General features: G+C 42.2%; 1 protein-coding gene across 1 annotated transcript in view; it reads right to left on the reverse strand.

Annotated features, from left to right (window-relative positions):
- Positions 1 to 1,174: 1,174 nt before the first annotated feature.
- LOC124555305 (ATP-binding cassette sub-family G member 5) overlaps positions 1,175 to 21,186 on the reverse strand; it is a 136,940-nt gene continuing 116,928 nt past the window's right edge. The window contains exons 9-11 of the mRNA XM_047129180.1: positions 12,078 to 12,216; positions 10,552 to 10,734; positions 1,175 to 2,812 (exon numbers count right to left, since the gene is read on the reverse strand). Coding sequence (XP_046985136.1) covers positions 2,419 to 2,812; positions 10,552 to 10,734; positions 12,078 to 12,216 — 716 coding nt within the window. The 3' untranslated portion in view covers positions 1,175 to 2,418. The remainder of the gene's footprint in view (positions 2,813 to 10,551; positions 10,735 to 12,077; positions 12,217 to 21,186) is intronic.

Raw genomic sequence — 21,186 nt, forward strand, 5'->3', positions numbered from 1 at the left:
ACCTGCCATCACCAACACCAGCTAATGAACATTACATACAAATTAAAGCCTTATGGGTATCTCAAAGAGAATGCAACAAAATCACACACTGCCACTTTGGAGGCAACTAGGAGGCCTGTTTTGACCTAAAAAGTACACAAGTCTTCACCTAATCAATCTCGCCTCTATGCATACATTACGAACAGAAAAAGCCCCTGATGATCATCGTAGAAGAGTGTGGAGGTGAGCAGGTACCAATGGATGTCTCTGGCAGAGATGTGGAAGAGTCATGTTACTGGCAAGTATCATGTATTCATTTCAGACACCTCTCATTGCTCTTGATGGTAATTTGAGGGCTTTGCAGTATTGGGACAGGATAGTCCAACCTATTGTTCAACTCCACATTCAATGTTTTGGTGATGGGTTCATCTTTTATGATGATAATGAATGAGCACACCATACCCACTTTACGAACACATTGATGCAGGAGACAAGAACCAACCAATTGTAATTGTCTGCTATATCTGCAAGCACGAACACAATTGAGTCCATGTTAATGGAGAAACATTCATTGCCCAGCAGCACATTTTGATTTCACATATTTCAACAGACTTCCATTATTGTGATGACCATTTTATTTCACAAAGTTTTTTTAAATATATATATATGGCTCATTCTTCCATTCTCTGATTTCCTTGAATCTGAGCCCCCACTCATTTGCAGAGAATCAGGTGGCAGAAAACTTTTTGAGCAGTTTTATTACTCAAGATTATATTTCTGAAGTTGTTTCTGTGGTTTTTAGTGTTCTGGTTATGAATGAAAGCATGTATCTAGATGTGTTTTTGAATACACACAACATACAAATAATAACTGGAATGTATGTATCAGACTGTTTCCCTCTTACACTATGTTGTCCACTATGCAACAGTTTGTATATATTTATTGTGACACCAGCTGCTTTACTTAGAGCGACTTATTGATGTATACAACTAATAGACATAGCATAATGCAGTTGGTGCAGGCTCAAGAATATGATATTAACATGACTACATATACACCATTTTATCTAGTAAGTATTATTCTGTATGTGCATATTTCAAGATAAATGCTGTAAAACTATATGCTTAAAGTTAATTATATTTTGAAAACTTCTGTTGATAGTTGTTGAGAGAGGTAAAGCAGTAGTTACAAGACATGGAGACATTATGCTAGATTTATTCACGAAAGAGAATACCTTTCAATACATACAGTTCTCAGAAAAATACACGTACAGTATGAAAATTTTATAAATATTTTACACAACAATACAACAATCTCTCTCTTCCAATTTATAAAGAGTACTGTTCTGATCTGGTTGAGTTTATCCAATTGATAAAGTGTAATACATATTTGATACATCCATCCATCCATCCATCCATCCATCCATCCATCCATCCTCCCCTCCCCATTATGTAAGTGAAAAAGTCCAGGTGTATGAAATGAAAAATAATAGGAATGTAACATTTCTCAACTGATTCTTATATGTCTTTTCCCACCAGTTGCCCAGATTGTTTTAAATGAGAAAACCTGTCGGGAATTGTGCAAAATGTTTTCTAAATGGTGGATGCTGTAGGAAAGTAGAATTACACGACACTATCATTTTTAAGTTCTTGTAAGTACTGTGTCTGTGGTATCATTCAGAGATTGTGGTGTCAAGCCAAAGTAAACAATGCATATTGCTACCACAGATGCTAGTGAGGTTCCACTGCAAATGGCAATGATGAACCAAAGGTACTCCTGATGCCAACACCTCTCCTCTCAACACAGCAGCAGAATGTTTAGCCGAGCTTGGAAGAGCTTTCCCCCAGTTCGAGACCTCAGCTACAGTTGTAGTCAACATCAATCGTGTAGGACAGTGACAGTTAAAAGTTTCTGATGAAATGTACTTTCATAAATGATGCATTTGGTACTGCAAAAGGATAGTTTGTTAACCTGTGCATCAAGTGATGCTTTCCTAGTCAATGGCAGTCGTAAATTATCAAGCAATCCTGGGGCAAAGAACTGTGTTAAAGTTAAGTAAATCATTTATTCATTTATGTAATAAAGTGAACTAATATTTCACGTGTTATAGTTTGATGAGCCTTCTCCCACAGCAATCAAAGAACCCACAGTCATGGCCAGTTGACCTTAGTTTCGTCTGGTCACAACAGTTTGGATCCTGTTAACTTGAGTAGCTAGTGTCATTTATCATATCAGTGTCAGTACAGATCAATGCAATTTGGAGATATTCTGCTGTTAGCAGTACCTGGCATAGGTATCTGAGTAACCAACATCACATTAATTTGTGAAATGTGTGCAGTTCCTTGCCACTGACAAGACTATGACGTCATACATTTCTGGGATGCTACAACATTTTAAACATGTCTTTATCAGTATATCTTGAGGAGAACGGCAATTCATTTACTCACGAAACTTTGCTTTCACAAAAGCTGGCAGTGGAACAAGGTAGAGAAGTGCATTTATTATGATGAGGCCAATGGAAAAGGCATATACTACACCAAAATTTAAATCACGATCCAAAATTTCTGCCAAAGTATCAACTCCATCTTTCTTCCCATAACGTTCTGAAAGGAATGCCATTCCATTTGCATATCTACACACAAAGGAGGAGGAAGAGGCTTGTGAGGAGCTCTGTGAAAGAAAAAATGATGTACAGTTCACATTAGCATCATATGGCAAGTTGTTGAGGAGACCATCTTTTGTAAAGATCTGCTGGCTCAGAAATGCTCCTGCATATCGAGATTGAGTTGCATATGTCAAATATAACAGCCAGTCTGGAAGTCCATGAAATGATCTGAAACATAAAAAAGTATTAGTGATGCAACATTGTAACCCGAAAAAACCACACCCTTCAGCTTATTTCATGCTATTTACTAACAAACATTAAATCTCTTTAATTTTTTGTTCATTTGTCCAACTTTAATGTTCTAGCAAAGAAAGATTCCTTTCTAATGCAAATCTTACCAACTGTGGTATTCTTTCGGTTCATTTATTTGTATTTTATTGTTATGGTTGGTAAATCAGTTCAAATGTCAAGGATAGACAAGGCCATACCACAGCCCAGTAAAGCATAGTGGTAATCAAACCACCCTTTGGATTGAGAACAGCTTTATCTCAGGTCATGCATGGCACAGCTTTTGTGACTTATTAGTAAATTTTTAGAGTGTGATTTATTAGTGAATTCTTAGAGTGCAGAACTTTCCACCAACATGATCATATGTGATTGGTTTCGTTTGTGGAGCGCACAACTGCGCGGTAATCAGCGCCAGTACAAAGTCCCAGTCTTTACACAGTCCAATCTAGCCACTTTCACAAATGATGAGAACAACACAAACACCCAGTCCCCGGGCAGAGAAACCCCAAACCCCGCTGGGAATCAAACCCAAGACCCCCTGATCTGGAGGCAGCAATGCTAGCCACTAGACCACAAGCTGCAGACATCATATGGGATTTTGTTGGTGTGCTGCTGCTAGGTCATTGAACATTTTATTTGTGGGCCCTGTGTGATAGTTAATACAAGAAACTCTTACCCTTATTACACAGCACATCTTTCATGTTATATCAAATGGAAATTTAATGGGTGAAGATGTGAAGTACATGGAAGTGAAAATACCGAGTGAGAATGAAATTATCTTATTATTGGTGAAGTACACACTGTATGATTATTATGAGTGGACCTATTTATTTGATGGATGGATTGCTGGGGCTGAAGGGACAAAACTATGAGGTCATCAGTCCCATAATCCTTTGTGCGTGAAGCCAGGAATAGTCAAAAAAGGGGAAGGCCACAAAAGACAAATCCCAATGGAGTCTATTCTAGCCAAGAATCATGAAAGCCAAGAGACAGATCCAAGGAGAAGTGAGAGAGATGCCCAACCCAGAAAGCAACTGGAGGCCCCCAGGACACATTATGCAACCAGAGGCACACCTTCTACATCTGAACAGTGTTTCCGCATCCTCCATTACCACAAGAAAACTAGCTACACTGAGAAGATAAAACATCAGGAAAGAGAACAATGATGATGAGTATGTCAATCAGCGACAGATGTGAAAGAATAAGAAGATCTAAAAAGTTGGGAAGGGCAGGAGCCAGGCCAGACCACCCCACAAGGGCAGTCACGGGCCCTTCAGGTCTGAGTAGCAATGGGGCACCACTCCAATCCCTCAAGTGGCCGACGAGGCGAATGTGCCCTACGTCACAGAGAGGAGTAAAAAGCACTTCCATGGGTAAAATGTAAAACCAAATCATCCACTCTGGTGTCATCCGCTAGCACCAGAGGCAGTGTCTCAACAAGTTTAGTTTCGCCATAAGGTGGCCAAATTAGAGCAGTCCAGTAGGATATGGGCCAATGTGAGACAGGCACTACACTGACAGTGGAGAGGATCCTCATCTCGGAGGACATAGCCATGGATCAGCCATGTGTTGCTAATGCACAGCCAACAGAACAGTAGATTTCCTGCGAGAAGCAGGAAGTGAAGACTGCCACATGGTTGTGATCTCCTTTATGGTTCACAGTCTATTCCAAGAAACCAGGGCACACCAATCTGCATTCCAAGCCTGCAACAATTGTTGGCATACAGTTGAGTGAAATTTAGTTCTGGTAAACTCACCTCCAAAGATCGCATCCTCGTACTGAACTTGGCCAACCAGTCAGCATGTTCATTCCTGGGGATCCCAACACAATCAGGATGTCCAGTATGGTGGCCATACAGGAGATCCTGGAGAGTCATAACCAATGGGTGTCAAGGGTAGCACTGGTTGACAGCCTGAAGATTACCCAAGGAGTCACTGCCAATTAAGAACAACTTGCCAGTGCAAGAATGAAGGTGGCTGATGATTCAAGTGATAGCCTCCAATTCTGCAGTGAATACACTACATCCACTTGGCAGGGAGTGTAGTTCACTGCATATTATATGTATATAGGCAAAACCGGTTCTACTGTTGACCGTAGAGCCGTCAGTGTGTACCACGTCTGAGCCTGGAAATGCATCAAGGTGGCAAAAAACCATAAGGTCTATTGGGTCTTTCAGTCCAAGAGTGTTCTAGGCAGATCCCACGACATGGTACATACCAGGAGAGCGAACGCAATTTCTCCCTGACAAGAGGTGACATTTGGGGGAAAGATGGGAGATCAGAGCAGAGACTCTGCATGGAAACTGCGATCATGACTCCAGTCCTTGGCCTCTGTTGTGGGAGGTACATCTCCCAACCAGGAAAAAGGACATAGTAGTTCATATGTTCAGGAGAGCAGCGAATGTGTATTTATAGTTGAGCAGTTGTTGTTGGTGCCTGATCCGTACAGAAGGGACACAAGCCTCTGCAAGTAGGCTGTTCACAGGGCTGGTCCGAAAGGTCCCTGTCGCAACTTGAACCCCACAATAGTCGCCATATACCAGGCTCCCATAATCAAGATGCAACGTGATCAGAGCTTTCTACAATCACAAAATTGTAGAGCAGTCTTCACCCCAGCTGGTATTATTGTGACAGTGAAGAGTATCAAACTGTGAGCAGCATGTTTAGTTAAGCTGGCAAAGATGGGGAAGCCACATCAACCAGACATCAAAGATCAATCCCAATAAACAATACAACTCCACCACATTGAGCATTTGGTCCTTGAAGTAGGGTTCTGGCGGGGGATGGCTGAGCCTCTAACATGGCACCCTGCTGCTGGAGTTCAGCAACACCCACAGTTGATGAGCAATAGTAGATTATAAAGTCATCAGCATACAGGGAGGGTGATACTGTACACCTCACAGCTGCAGCTGGCCAATTGATAGCCACTAGAAAAAGGGGCACACTCAATACAGACCACTGTGGGACCCCATTACTTTGTATATGGGGGGTACTGTGGGAAATACCAACTTGAACCCAGAAAGTATGGTGAGACAAGAAGTTCCAAACAATAACTGGGAGTTGGACCTGGCGATACCACTCATGGAGGGTAGAAAGGATGTGGTGACACCATGTGGTGTTGTAAGCCTTATACAAGTCAAAGAAGACAGGGATAAGATGTTGATGATGATGATGGGCAAAAGCTGACTGAATAGCAGACTCCAGGCAGACCGAATTGTCAGCAGCAGAATGGCCTTGGCGAAAACTGCCCTGGGATGAAGCCAGCCATTAACTCACTGTACCTTAAGCAATTTGCAGAGAACATTATTGAGGCTAATTGGACAATAGCTGTTCATCTTAAGGGGTGTTTACCCGATTTCAGTACTGTGATGATCACTCTTTCTCGTCACCGAGATGGGAACTCATCCTCACTCCAGATGTGGTTGAAAATGGCAAGACTGTAACTCTGGAAATCCACCGAAAAGCATTTGGCTGTAGATGCAGTTCACCCTGGAGCTGTGTCAGGGCTAGGACTCTGAGGAATTCCCAGTCAATGAATGGAGCATTACGAGGTTCCAGGTGATGTGTAGTAAATGGCAAAGGAAGTCGTTCTACCTGTTGTTTGAGGATATGAAATGCACGCTGATAATTCTGGTGACACAGAGGCTAGAGCATAAAGAAAAGCAAAATGATCGGCAACAGCATTTGCATCAGTGTAGACATCACCATTTACAGAGATACCACATATACCCATAGGGTACTGGTGTCCATAGAGCCATTAGAAGACAATGAGGTGCTCCACTGATGGATGTTGCTTATGGCATTGGAGAGCCTGCCTGCAATCTCTAATGGCCACAGCAATTTTGGTGGTCCACTAAGGTGCTGTCTACCAACAGGGAGATCCCAAGGAAGAGGGACTCACAAAGTCAGCTGCCAACAGGATGGCTGCAGTTGTGATCTGGACAACCGCATTGATACCACCATGTGGTAGGATGTGAAGGGTGATGACAGTCATGAAAGCATCCAAATCAGCTTTGGAGAGAGCCCATCTGGGTGGACATCCAGGGAAGTGATAACGAGGGAGGGTCAAAAAGATTGGAAAATGGTCACTGCTGTGCAGGTCATCATGTATTCTCCAATGGATGGACAGGAGAAGACCTGGGCTGCAAATGGAAAGGTCAATGGCCGAATAAGACCCATGTGCCACTCTGAAGTGTGTGGGAACACCACTATTGAAGAGGCAATCATCAAGCTCTGGGAGCAGTTTTCGACAGCTCTACTGTGGCCAGTGGTCGCAGTTCCACCCCATAAAGGGTTGCAGGCATTGATGGGCACCCAATATTAGGAAGGGCAGGGAGAGCTGAGAAAACAGTGCAGTCAACATGTTCTGGAGAAATCCATTGTTGGGAGGGAGATACATGTTACAGATGGTAAATTCCAGAGATGTCTTCACATGAAAAGCCACAGTCTCTGAAGTTGTACTGAATGGCAGGTGTTTGCTGTAGAGAGAGTCCAGAATGTATGTGCAAACACCATTCGATGCTTTTCACAGTCAGTGTGATTATTAAAATAGCCCTGATAGCTGCAAAGGGTAGGGGTCTGCATTGCTGGCAAACAGGTTTCCTGAAAGGCACTGCAAAAGACAGGGGAAGGACATAGAACATGACGCAGCTCAGCCAAGTGGCAGAAGAAACCGCAGCAGTTCCACTGGAGGATCATGCTATCAGTACCCTGTAAGGGGCACGAAGGGACCAAGGAGGCAGATCATGCCTCAGTGCTGCCTGCTGCTACTGGTTGTGAAGATACACCATCAATACACATTTGTTCTAAATCAGGTGCAAGGAGGGATGGGGAGGGGAGGGGAGGGGAGGGGGGTGTGTGTGGGAGGGAGGGGGGTCTGGGGCCATAGAGGCCACCAGAAATGCCGCCTCGGATACAGAGGCAGAATATGCAGGGTCTGGCAGCACGGTGGCCATCACAATCTCCCTCGCTTTGAAGGACTACTACTTCTCCTGTGATGATTTACACTTCTGCAAGGGATTGTCTGCCCCAGATTATGGGACAGAGGAGGAACACAAAGTCCTATGACCTGCAAGCTGTGGCTCCATCAGCCACTGGCTGGCACCCAGTTGCACACCAGCAGAGTCCTGGGAACAAAGGGCGATGGGACAATCGCTAAAGAGGGCGACGTCGATGTAGCAGTAGCATACATCACTGTCATATATGTAGGATGTAGGTGATCATAGTTCTTCCTGACCTGCTGATATGTGAAGCAGTCGAGGGTATTGTATTCTTGGATTTTCTTTTCATGTTTGAAAATGGTGCAGTCTCTTGAACGGGGCAAATGGTGCTCCCACATATATGGAGGGAGAGGCACACGGAACATTCATGTGCATCTGATGGCCACAGTCCCTACAGATGGGCTGGTGTTGCAACGTGAAGACACGTCAAAATTGCACGCATTCATAGCAATACATGGGAGGGGGAATATTCAGCCCGACATCACAGTGACACACCAACTTTACCTTCTCAGGCAATGTGTCAACTCCAAAGGCCAAGATAAAGGCTCCAGTATCTATTCTGTTGTCTTTTGGTCCTCAGTGGATACAACTGTTAAAATTCACACCTCATTGCTCCAAATTAACCTGCAACTCATCATCAGTCTGTAAAAGGATATCTTGGTGCAAAATAATACCCTGTACCTTATTCAGACTTTTAAGGGGGATTAGAGAGACAGGAATATCAAGCAGCTTGTTGCTGATGAGTAGCACCTGTGACTGAGTGGGAGAGGCCATTTTAAGCAGAACAGAGCCACTTTTCATGTCTGAAAAGACTGCCACTTCCCCAAACACGTCAAGATGTTCAACAAAGAACAAAGGTGTTGCAGTCAAAAAGGAATCCCCATTCGTCCTAGAACAAACAGAATATTGGGGGGAGTATTTCTCACCTTGTCTCAGTGCACTATGTTCTTCCCATGGTGTGGCCAGTGAATTGAACATTTTGGGATCGTACCTCTCCACAATGTAATATGTGCTAGCTTCAGAAGAGACTGCTGGGGTCATGAGGCCACCAGAGGAAGAAAGTAGTTCGCTTCATATGTGAATCTTCCACCTACACGCTGGCTTCGTGGGGAGTTTCCAGCTCAGGCACCAACAATGTGATCCCTGCATGGTCAAGAGGATAACACCATGAAGATACATGACATGACTACACTTCACTACTCCACACCCTCAAACCCCATCCCAGATGGGCTATTGTGTTGGGTTTGTGTCCAAAACACAAACCAGATGTGAGGCACATTTGGCACCACAAAGATCATCCAATGAAAAGACAGAGAGGAAGAAAGAATAGCAGAAAGATAGACTTGCAGCATGGAAAGAGAAATAGTGCTGCAAAGACTTGGACCCCAAGCACATACTCACAAAAGAGATGTAAACCCCCTTGGGATGGGGTAGGGGTATTTGTTTGATTAGGGTCTGTAACCTGAACAGCTGCATTTTACAAGACAGTGCTCCTCTGAAGGCACTCCCATACTGATTCAGAGCCCCAGTTTAACACTGGTTGTTCTCCATTTTTTCAAACATAGCATAAACTCCACCAAAGCTAAAATAATTCCACTCGCAGTTATATCACTAACATTATGGTCAAGTCAAACTCCTCACTATGTCCACTCGCCACAGCATCAAAGAGAAGTACATCACTAATTACAGTCTCTCTGATTTCATGTTGTGCAGTCACAATTCATCCTTATTTTCTGAAATTCTGGCTTACAGACAGAGTTCAGAGGTATTGTTGCATGTAACAAGGTCCACTACCGGTGATCAAGGGTGCCATTGAACTATCATGCCTCTAGGAAGCCTAAGAAATTAATTAGTAGGGACAGGAAACTCTAATGCAAATTGTCAAATGCATAATCAGATATTCTTGTCATTTATTCTGAAAAGTTCACATTAAAGTTCAGGAACAGATGTTAGTGACAGAATGATCCATTGAAAAGTGGTAGGGCTCTTATTATGGAGACAAAGTTTCCCAGAAGCCTCTAATTACAAGGATGAATGAATTGTCAGTTTGTTAGTGGAAGGAAATATGAGGGGTAAAAACTGTAGGAAAAGGCTGATGAAAGAATTTTCAGATGAATTGTAAAGAGATCTATGAGGATTGGCATGGAGACTGAATTCAAGTGGTGAAATTTCCAGCAGTCAGACAGCAGGAGGTCCCTCTACCCCAGCTCCAATGTTCAACAAAATGCCTTGACTAAACCAGGGGAAGGTGGTCACTTAATTGTGCCACAATAGTATTATTATGATACAGAGAGGGACAAAATTCTGTCACTGATGACTGGACTGGAGGAAAAAATTAACTTTGCTTCCTGTAGGGTAAACAGTTGCTTCTGTAGCATAAGTAGATAAGGCATAAATGAGAATTAAAAATTCCAGTGTTCAGTGGGTAGAAAATTATGTAGGGAAGCAGTCTCTAGAAAGACTGTCAAGTTCCATTTGTGTTCACTGTGCATCCTAAGATGATCTTATTCATAAGCTATAAGATATGGTCCAGCAACAGCTGAGCTAAAATAACCAACACCCTTTTATAGTGTATGTGCCCACTGTTCACTGCAATTATATTGTATGTCATACAGTCGTCGTTACACATGGGTGAGTACAATAGTGACAACTTTTTTGCTCCACTGTATTCGCACATACCTCAAAACGCCACTCCCAAGTATCAGATATACTGTTGATATATAAAGACTGCAGACAGCAGCTCTAAAAGAACTGCATACAGTCATCAGAATTGCTATAGTTTGCTGTTCAGCCAGTATGTAACAAGCCCACAAAATGCCACCAAACAGAAGCCACTCGGACAAAGCCTTTATACCAATCAATCTGTAAGGAAACAGAGAGAATATTTCTCTCATTTAAATTGTTAAATGGTATACACTTCATAAATATAAACAGGGAGCACAAGAGAACAACAGATGTATTTAATGTTAAGAGTTGTTATGATCAAATAAGGAAAACATCAATAAATGATTAAACAGAAAAGTATTGCATTATACTTTCATATAAATTTTTAATTAAGCTGACTATATTACACATTATTGAATTCAATCACATTTTGACAATATAAAATACAAATAACGTAATTTGCAAAAGCTCCTGCAAACAGATTTTCATGCCCAATTCTTGAGTACAGCTTGACATAAAGATAATGAAATTAATAAACGTGATTATATGAGCAGGTTCTTATAGAACTGCATACATTCAATTCATGGTACTGTAACAGGTGTGAGTAAAATAAAGAGAGGAAGTAGTTGAAGTATAAAGGACAAAATGTGTTGTGTTATACTCGAGGATATTTTTGGCAGCCTGAAAATGGTTTCCATGTTCTATGCAACTGAACCTAAAAAAATAATCACCTAAATAAAAATACGAGTGCACATATAAGTAGATCACAACAACAATTCATGAGCTGTTACATGCAGGTGCCAAAAGCGGTAAGAAAATAACATGTTCATGGCGATTCTTTTTAATGAACTCTTGTGTGTTATTCTCGAAGAAACTGCCTGTAAATACTCATAAATAAAAATGCTGTGTGAAGTACATCGTTCATGAATGTGGTTTATTTTTATGCAAAAGTTCATACATTAATTTTACTATGTTCAACAGTGACCACTTATAAATGTCCCTCATGATTTCAATACCTTTCTCTGACTGTTGTTGTTTTGTCTTATTATTAACTATTAAACTGCTGTAATCTACAAATAGAAGAATCTGTGAAGTTACTGAAACATATTGTAAGGGCACTGGTTTTAATTTTCTCAACTGTAGAAAACTTGTCTCAAATTATTTTGTAGTCAGTGTGTGTTACCCGACCATATAACTTTATGTGAAGTCTGTCAACTCTTTGGAAAATTTTTTACTGTTATGACAGAAATGCCTCATTACTTGTACCTTAACCTCACAGTAGTCACAGCTTATTTAACAGAACTCTAAAAGGAACATTTGTGAAAGCATTGTCTGGTAACTCAATAGCAAAATACAGCAAAACATAAGAATCACTCATTACTAAAAGCCCACATTAATATTAAAACCTCAGCTAACACTTATGGTGTATTTTTCATTTTTTCAACAAATAAAATTATTACACACTCCTTTGTATCCACCTTCTGCAAAGACAAAGTTACATAAAATACGAAAATTTTGTTAATATCGTATTACATACTTACTCAAATGAAATTCTTGACGCCGCTGCAACAGAAACTGCTGAAAATGGCAGTGAATACAGCAGATAGCACAAAAGAAAAAGTGGTCCACTATACAACCCCTCTTGGGCTTCTTGGTAGTATCGAGTTCGATGAGGTGGAACTAAAAAAGAAAATATCTGCATTTAGTAAGACTGAAACATTCTGTTAAAATACAATCAGAACAAGAAAAAAGTGGGATTTATAGGCCAGGCAACTGTTACTCACTGATCACTTGCAATACATGACTGAAACAGCAACTGTGAAAGTATACTAAAATCTTATGTCAAAAAATGTAGGTAGAGGGGCAAAATATGCATAAAATTACAAATCTCATACAACATTAGTCTCATTCTCACCAAACAGAATGGCATTCAGTTAGTAAACCAAAAGTTCTCACAATATACAACAAATAATAGCCTGACAGTAAAATGTAATTTCTTTTTTAACTCTAAGAAAGAACGATGTACAAAAGTTCAGCATAAGTTTCAATCTTGTATATGTCCCTGCTGACTGCTCAACACCTACAAACAAGCAAATAGAACTATGCAATACTTTACTATGTAATCATCCTCGGTATTTATGTTACATAAATGGAAATCATTTGTGCTTGCCTTTTTAAATCACTTACTATACTTTCATGTCATTTTCTCTACATCTACATCTATTTGATTACTCTGCTATTCACAATAAAGTGCCTGGCAGAGGGTTCAATGAACCACCTTCAAGCTGTCTATCGTTCCACTCTCAAACGGCACGCGAGAAAAATGAGCGCTTAAATTTTTCTGTGCAAGCCCCGATTTCTCTTATTTTATCGTGATGATCATTTCTCCCTGTGTAGGTGGGTGCCAACAGAATGTTTTCGCAATTGGAGGAGAAAAGTGGTGATTGAAATTTCATGAGAAGATCCTGTCGCAATGAAAAACGCCTTTGTTTTAATGATTGCCGCTCCAATACACGCATCATGTCTGTGACACTATCTCCCCTGTTTCGCGATAATACAAAACAAGCTGCCCTTCTTTGTACTTTTTTGATGTCATCCGTCAGTCCCACCTGATGCAGATCCCACACCACACAGCAATACTCCAGAATAGGGCGAACAAGTGTGGTGTAAGCAGTCTCTTTAGTAGACCTGTTGCACCTTCTAAGTGTTCTGCCAATGAATCACAGTCTTTGGTTTGCTCTACCCACAATATTATCTATGTGATCATTCCAATTTAGGTTATTAGTAATTGTAATCCCTAAGTATTTAATTGAATTTACAGCCTTCAGATTTGTGAGGCTTATTGCATAACCGAAATTTAGCTGATTTCTTTTAGTACTCATGTGAATAACTTCATACTTTTCCTTATTCAGGGTCAATTGCCACTTTTCGCACCATACAGATATCTTATCTAAATCATTTTGCAAGTCATTTTGATAATCTGATGGCTTTACAAGATGGTAAATGTCAGCATCATCTACAAGCAATCTAAGACGGCTACTCAGATTGTCTCCTATGTCGTTAACATAGATCAGGAACAATAGAGGGCCTATAAAACTTCCTTGGGGAACGCTGGATATTACTTCTGTTTTACTTGATGACTCTCCATCTATTACTACAAACTGTGACCTTTCTAACATGAAATCACAAATCCAGTCACACAACTGAGGCGATACTCCGTAGGCATGCAGTTTGGTTCAAAGACGCTTGAGAGGAACGGTGTCTAAAGCCTTCTGGAAATCTAAAAATATGGATTCAATTTGACATCCCTTGTCGACAGCACTTATTACTTCATGAGTATAAAGAGCTAGTTGTGTTTCATAAGAACGATATTTTCTGAAACCGTGCTGACTATGTATCAATAAATCGTTTTCTTCGAGGTACTTCATAATGTTAGAATACAGTATATCTTCCAAAACCCTACTGCAAATCGACGTTAGTGATATAGGCCTGTAATTCCCTTTTTGGGTATTGGTGTGACTTGAGCAATTTTCCAGTATTTAGGTACGAATCTTTCTGTGAGTGAGTGAGTGGCTGTATATAATTGCTAAATATGGAGCTATTTTATCAGCATACTTTGAAAGGAACCATCTGACTGGAATACAATCTGGACCGGAGGCCTTGCCTTTATTAAGTGGTTTAAGCTACTTCTATGTTTCTCATCTTGGCAGTTGTTCTTGATTGGAATTCAGGAATATTTACTTCGTTGTATTTGGTGAAGGAGTTTCGGAAAACCGTGTTTAATAACTCTGCTTTAGTGGCATTGTCATCAGTGACTTCACCGTTGTTATCGCGCAGTGAAGGTATTGATTGCATCTTGCCACTGGTGTGCTTTATTTATGACCAGAATCTCTTTGGGTTTTCTGTCAGATTTTGAGGCAGAATTTTGTTGAGGAAATTATTAAAAGCATCTCGCATTGAAGTACATGCCATATTCAAACATCTGTAAAACTTTGCCAATCTTGGGGATTTTGCGTCCTTTTAAATTTGGCATGCTTTTTTTGTTGCTTCTGCAACAACAATCTGACCCATTTTGTGTACCATGGGGGATCAGTACCATCAATAATTAATTTATGTGGTATATATCTCTCCATCGCTGTCGATACTATCTCTTTGAAAACATTCCACAACTTTTCTACACTTCCATGATCAGATCGGAAGGAGTGAAGACTGTCTCTTAAAAAGGTGTTAAGAACATTTTTATCAGCTTTTTTAAATAGATATACTTTGCGTTTCTTTTTGAAACATTGCAGGTGTTATGGTATTCAGCATAGCAGCAACTGCCTTGTGGTCTTCAATCCCTGTATTTGTCACAATACTCGCTATTTGTCCAGGATTATTTGTTGCTAAAAGGTCAAGTATGCTTTCACAACCATTTATGCTTCGAGTGGGCTCATGAACTAACTGTTCAAAATAATTTTCTGAGAAAGCATTCAGTACAATTTTGGACGACGTTTTATGCCTGCCGCCAGCTTTAAATGTATAATTTTTCCAGCATATCGAGGGTAGATTGAAGTCACCACCGACTATAATTGTATGAGCGGGGTACTTATTTGAAATGAGAGTCAAGTTTTCTTTGAACTGTTCAGCAACTATATCTTCTGAGTCGGAGGGTTGGTAAAAGGATCCAATTAATACTTTAGTCCAATTGTCAGGTATAACCTCCACCCATACTATTTCACATGAACTATCTACTTCAATTTCGCTACAAGGCAAATTACCTCTAACAGCAATAAATACTCCACCACCAACTGTATTTAATCTATCCTATCTGAACACTGTTAGATCGTTTGAAAAAATTTTGACTGAACTTATTTCTGGCTTTAGCCAGCTCTCTGTACTTATAACTATTTGAGCTTCAGTGTTTTCTATTAGGGCTTGGAGCTCTGGTTCTTTCCCAACACAGCTATGACAATTTACAACTACAATACCATCATTTCTACAACTACCTTACTATGTTTTACCTGCCCACTTTTAGATGGGCATCCCTTCTGTGGTTTCCCGAGACCCTCTAACCTAAAAAACTGCCCAGTCCCTTCCACACAGCCCCCGCTACCCATGTAGCCACCTCCTGTGTGTAGTGGACTCCTGACCTATTAAGCGGAACCCGGAAACCCACCACCCGACGGCGCAAGTCAAGGAATCTGCGGCCTACACGGTCACAGAACCGCCTGAGCCTCTGATTCAGGCCCTCCACTCAGCTCTGCACCAAAGGACCACAGTCGATTCTATCGACGATGCTGCAGCTGGTGAGCTCCGCCTTAATCTCAGAAGCAAGACTAGCAGTCTTTACCATTTCCACTAGCCGCCCGAAACCAGACAGAATCTGCTCCAATCCAAAGCGACCAGTCACTGGTACTGGCGTGAGCCACCACCTGCAGTTGGCTGCACCCTGTACTCTTCATGGCATCCGGAAGCACCCTTTCCACAACCTGAATGACTCCCCCCGGAATGCACACTGAGTGCACACTGGCTTCCTTCCCCTCCTTGGCAGCCATGTTCTTAAGGGGCCTCATTACGCGCCTAATGTTGGAGCTCCCAACTACCAGCAAACCCACCCTATGTGAATGCCCAGACCTTGCGGGCTGAGAAGCTTCCTCTGGAACAAGGTGGACGACTGCATCCGGCTCAGAGACATCGTCAGCCACAGATAATGCCTTAAACCTGGTCGTCAAACAAACCGGGAAGGCCCTATGATTGGTCCCTCAAAGTTTTTCGCTGCCTGCCAGACTTTGGAATGATCTCCCACTCGACCAGGGGTGAGCAGTCAACCTCAGTGCAGGCAGAACCCATGGCGGCCACAGCAGTGGTCCGATCGGAGGACATGTGGGATGTGCTCTACGTCCCTTGCATCTCCGCGTTCGATCCCCCACAGTGACACCCCTTGGCAGCAGCCTCAAGCTGTGTGATAGAAGCCAAAGCAGCCTGGAGCTGTGCGCGAAGGGTCGCCAACTCAGCTCGCATCTGTACACGACAATCACAGTTCCTATCCATTACTGCAATCACTCCTGTTTGAAGCTCGTAAAAATATGCAACAAACGAACGGTGTACTCATCTTATTAGCAGCGGGAAATCGAAGTGCTCTCTCACTGACGGTCTAACCGACACTGAGCTGTTCTAACCAAACAAACAAAAGCCTGTACAATATGAGGGTCGATAGCAACAGCGGTACTGTACACTACACTGTTATTGAAACACAAGGTTGTGCCTGGTAAGCACTCAAACACGCAAGAAATTACAAAAAGAAACTAGTAACTACCCCCCAAAATAACTGAAAATAAGTCGTTCCAGTTTGAAGCTCGTAAAAATATGTAACAAGCGAATGGTGTACTCGCCTTATTAGTACCAGGAACTATTGGTGCTCTCTCACCGACGGTTTAACCGTTTTTCTGTTCAACCGATATTTGACTATAGTGCCACCTTATGGCAATTTATTAGTATCACAGTCAGCTGTCACAAGGCTGCCTGCAACTTGTGACTGTAATGTACAGTACGGTTGTTAGTGGGTGTGATATGTTGTATCTGTACATCAAGTTTTATTTTAGTATGTATTAATTGTATTATGATATTCCATATTAACCAGATTCGGTATTTTCTTGCATTGTATTGCTACTTCTATGTTCCTTCTTTCTTTATTTAGATTTGAAGGTGACTATGACCAAGACATTTAATAGGGAATAATACACGCATTGTGATCCACACAAATTCTGTGTGTAAGTGCTAAGAATGATTGCCAATCTCTATAAGCCTCTCCTATCCAATGTAGTGGATAAGATGTGTTTTTTAAAAGTTTAAAGCTGGTCCATTTGTGCAAAACCTGCCAATAATTTTACAAAAACATTATTTACCATTTTCCCTGTTGGTGCTCTTTGCTCAGTTTCACGATAATGCTTGTATCATCAGATCCTTCATACAGAACAACAACAGAGTTGGCCCATGATAGAACCATATGGAAGAAGCCTTACTATTTCTCCCCAGGCAGATGATGAAGTGTCCCTATTTGTATTATTCAAAAATCCTAGGGCAACTTTGTGCATTATGTTTCCTTAACAGAAGCTAAATTAGATCATGTATTGAACCATGTAAACCATAACAAACTGATTATCTTATATACCTTTGTATTAAAGGAGACCACTCCCCGAAAAGCAGAAGCACTAAATCATCGATAGGCTCACACAAAAAGACAACTTGATAGCTTTCAGAGTAATCCTTTCTACAGCTAGAATATTCTCTCTCTCTCTCTCTCTCTCTCTCTCTCTCTCTCTCTCTCTCTCTCTCTCTCTCTCTCTCTCTCTCTCTCCCCCCCCCCCTCTCCCTCCCCCCCCCCCCCATATGCAAATATGCAATACCTATGCCTATGCCCCCACATGGTGCCAGCTGGACTAATAATGCCAGTGTTACATTTCAGCCAGTGGACTAGGGTGCGGTGGCAGTAATGTCGGGTAGGGTGGGTAGAGGAAGAGAGGGTCAGGAGGGAGAATGAGGGACTGGGGACTGGGGGCAGGTGTCGGGGTGGGGAGGGTGGCTAGCAGCTCAGAGGAAAGAAGCCAGTTTACCAGCTAGAAATGCGGGTGGGAGGTGTCGCAGGTATATGGGTTAGGCATGTGATTGTTTTGTTTTATGGTGCAAAAACAATGAGGGCCATATGCACCCACATCAGAACTGTAGAACACAAAGACAAAAAAAGGAGTTAAAAGCAACTACATGTTAGGCACTACTGATGGTAGGAAAGACAGCTAAAAACAGGTACTTGGAGAAAGGTACAAAAAATACACCATAGAGAAACAGAGGTTCTGAACTAGAGATTAAATGTCCTTCACCATATCGCTTCAACAGATAAAAAGTAAAATGCCCGTGCATCGTTTGCTAAAATGGCCAATAAGTCATTTGGTAAAAACAAATTGGAACATAAGTGGTTAAAAAAAAAGGCATTCTGTCACAAAATGGTGAACCACCAAAGATTGAGGGCATTGAGCACAAAGTGGTGGGGGAGCGCCACTTAAAAAATGGCAATGGGTAAAAAGACAGTGCCCAATACACAACCTAGCTAAAATGATCTCCTCAGGGTGAGAGGGGCAGAGGACGTCGTCCAAGCCACTGGGACAGCTTTAATTTCACAGAGCTTGTTCCCATGAAGGGAGGAGCAATGGTGATGTCACAGTGACATCACTTGCTGACAGGTGGCAACACAAGAGATCATCGGAGGGAATGGAAGAACTAGCGGGCCGAGGTAACAGGACTGCAGCCTTGGCAGCAGCATCAGCAGCCTTGTTTCCCATCAGACTGACATTAGCTGGAACCCATAGAAACATCACAGAGGTGCCATCAACGAGTGAGCAAGTGATAGCTTTCCTGGACCTGTTGTACTAAGAGATGGACGGTATACAGCACACAGAGGCTCTGAAGGGCACTATGAGAGTCAGAGCAGATGATCCAATTGAAAAGTCTGTGTCTCTGGATGTATTGTGTGGCCTGATCCAGGGGAAGCACTCTGCTGTAAACACTGAGCAGTGTTTCAAAATCCAATACTGAAAAATGTCGGGTCAATGACGAAGGTACACCTGACACCACAGTCAGTCTGAGAGCCATCAGTGTACATAAAGGTACTATCGCGAAGTTCCGTGTGAAGGTTGTGAAACTTATGGCAAAACAGCAAGGCTGGAGTAGTGGCTTTAGGGAGCAAATGAAGGCCAATATGAACACAGGCCACCACGCGAAGCTAAGGTAATGAACAGTTCACACCCATTGGGAAAGTGGCAGGTAGCGTGAAGTTAACCTGATGGAGAAAGAGCTGAAAGTGAACTCCAGGAGGTAACAGAAGAGGGACGTGCCCCATATTGGTGATCAAAGGAGTCATCGAAGAAGTAGGCAGTGCACGGCAGACAAATGGCATGCATATCTGCTGAGGAGTAAGTAATGGCGGTATGACAGTGGTAGTTCAGCAGCTTCTGCAAACAGACTCTCAACCAGGCTAGTGTAGGAGGAGCCAGTGGCCAAATGGATGCCATGATGGTGGAGTGTATTGAGATGATGTAAGATGGAGAGATGTGCAGAAGCATAAACAAAACATCCATAGCTGAGTTTCAAAAGTACAAGGGACTGGTACAAAAGGAGTAGGGTGTTCTGATCCGCTCCCCAGAAAGTACCGCTGAGGACACATAGGACATTGAGGAACCATGTACAGCGGGCAGCCAGTTAATACATGTGGGAGGACCAAGACAGTTTCCTATCGAACATGAGCCCTAGTAATTTTGTAATTTCAACGAACAGAGGAGCAACAGGCCCAATGCGTAAAGACAGTGGAAGAAACCACTTGCGCCACCAGAAATTCATACAAACAGTTGTGTCAATGGAAAAGCGAAAGCCATTGCCAATGCTCTATTAATAAAGAAGAGTGGGAAGTCACTGAAGATTCCACTCAATGAGACAAGTCTGTGGAGAACTGCAATACATGGCAAAATTGTCAATGAAAATGGAGTCTGAGTTGCCAGGAGGGAGATAAGCTATAACAAGGTTAGTGGCAACAGCAAAGAGGACAACACTCAGGACGGAACCATGAGGCACACTGTTTTCCTGGATAAAGGTGTCTGACAAGGCAGAACCCTCACAGACCTTGAAAACTCGGTCTTTTAAAATATCTGAGGGAAATTGGGCATGCTGCCTCGGAAGCCCCACGTGTAGAGAGTACAAAGGATACCAGTCCTCCAGTAGTGTCGTAGGCTTTCTCCAGATCGAAAAACACGACCACAGTCTGCTATTTCTGCAGAAAACCATTCCTGCCATGGGTTGACAAGGTGACAAGATGGTCAACTGCAGTATGGCGCACACTAAATCCACACTGTGCAGTGGTCAGTAAATTGCAAGACTCTAGCCACCATACCAGCCGGGAATGAATCATACGTTCCATCACCTTGCAAACACAGCTGGTGAGAGAAATGGGGTGGTAGCTAGAAGGAAGGTGTTTTTCCTTAGCAGACTTAGGTATGGGTATGGCAGTGGTTCCACACCATAGTCTGGGAAATGAACTCTCTGCCCATATGCGACCGTACGTATGAAGTAGAAAGTGCTTGCCTGCAAGAGAAAGGTTCTCCAACATCTGAATGTGAACATTGTCCAGACCTGGGGCAGAGAATCAGGATGAAGTGAGAGTACGATAGAGCTCCCTCACAGTAAAGGAGTCATAATAGCACTCATGATTCTGAGAAAGGCCACCTCAACTCATTTCTGATGGAGGAAGGCAGCGTGATAGTGGGAGGAGCTCAAAATCTCTGCAAAATTGTGACCCAAGGTGTTGGAGATAGCAACAGGGTCCACTATGACATCGTCTGCTACAGTCAGGAGAGAGCTGTCAGAGGTTGGCCTACACGACAGAAGAGGGAGTGGAAAATTGTTAAAAGAACTAGTAAATGAAATCCAGTTAGCATTTTTTCTATACTGAAGAATGCGATGACACTGTGCACACAACAGTTTGTAACGAATGCAGTTTAGCATTATAGGATGATGGTTAAAAACAGAGAGAGAATGTTTCCCATTGCAAACTGCGTCATAGCACCCCTCAGTCCACCAAGGGACCGGGACACCGTGTGGTAAAGAGGAAGCATGAGGAGTGGA

This window comes from Schistocerca americana, chromosome X (assembly GCF_021461395.2).
Source record: "Schistocerca americana isolate TAMUIC-IGC-003095 chromosome X, iqSchAmer2.1, whole genome shotgun sequence".
NCBI classification, from domain to species: domain Eukaryota; kingdom Metazoa; phylum Arthropoda; class Insecta; order Orthoptera; family Acrididae; genus Schistocerca; species Schistocerca americana.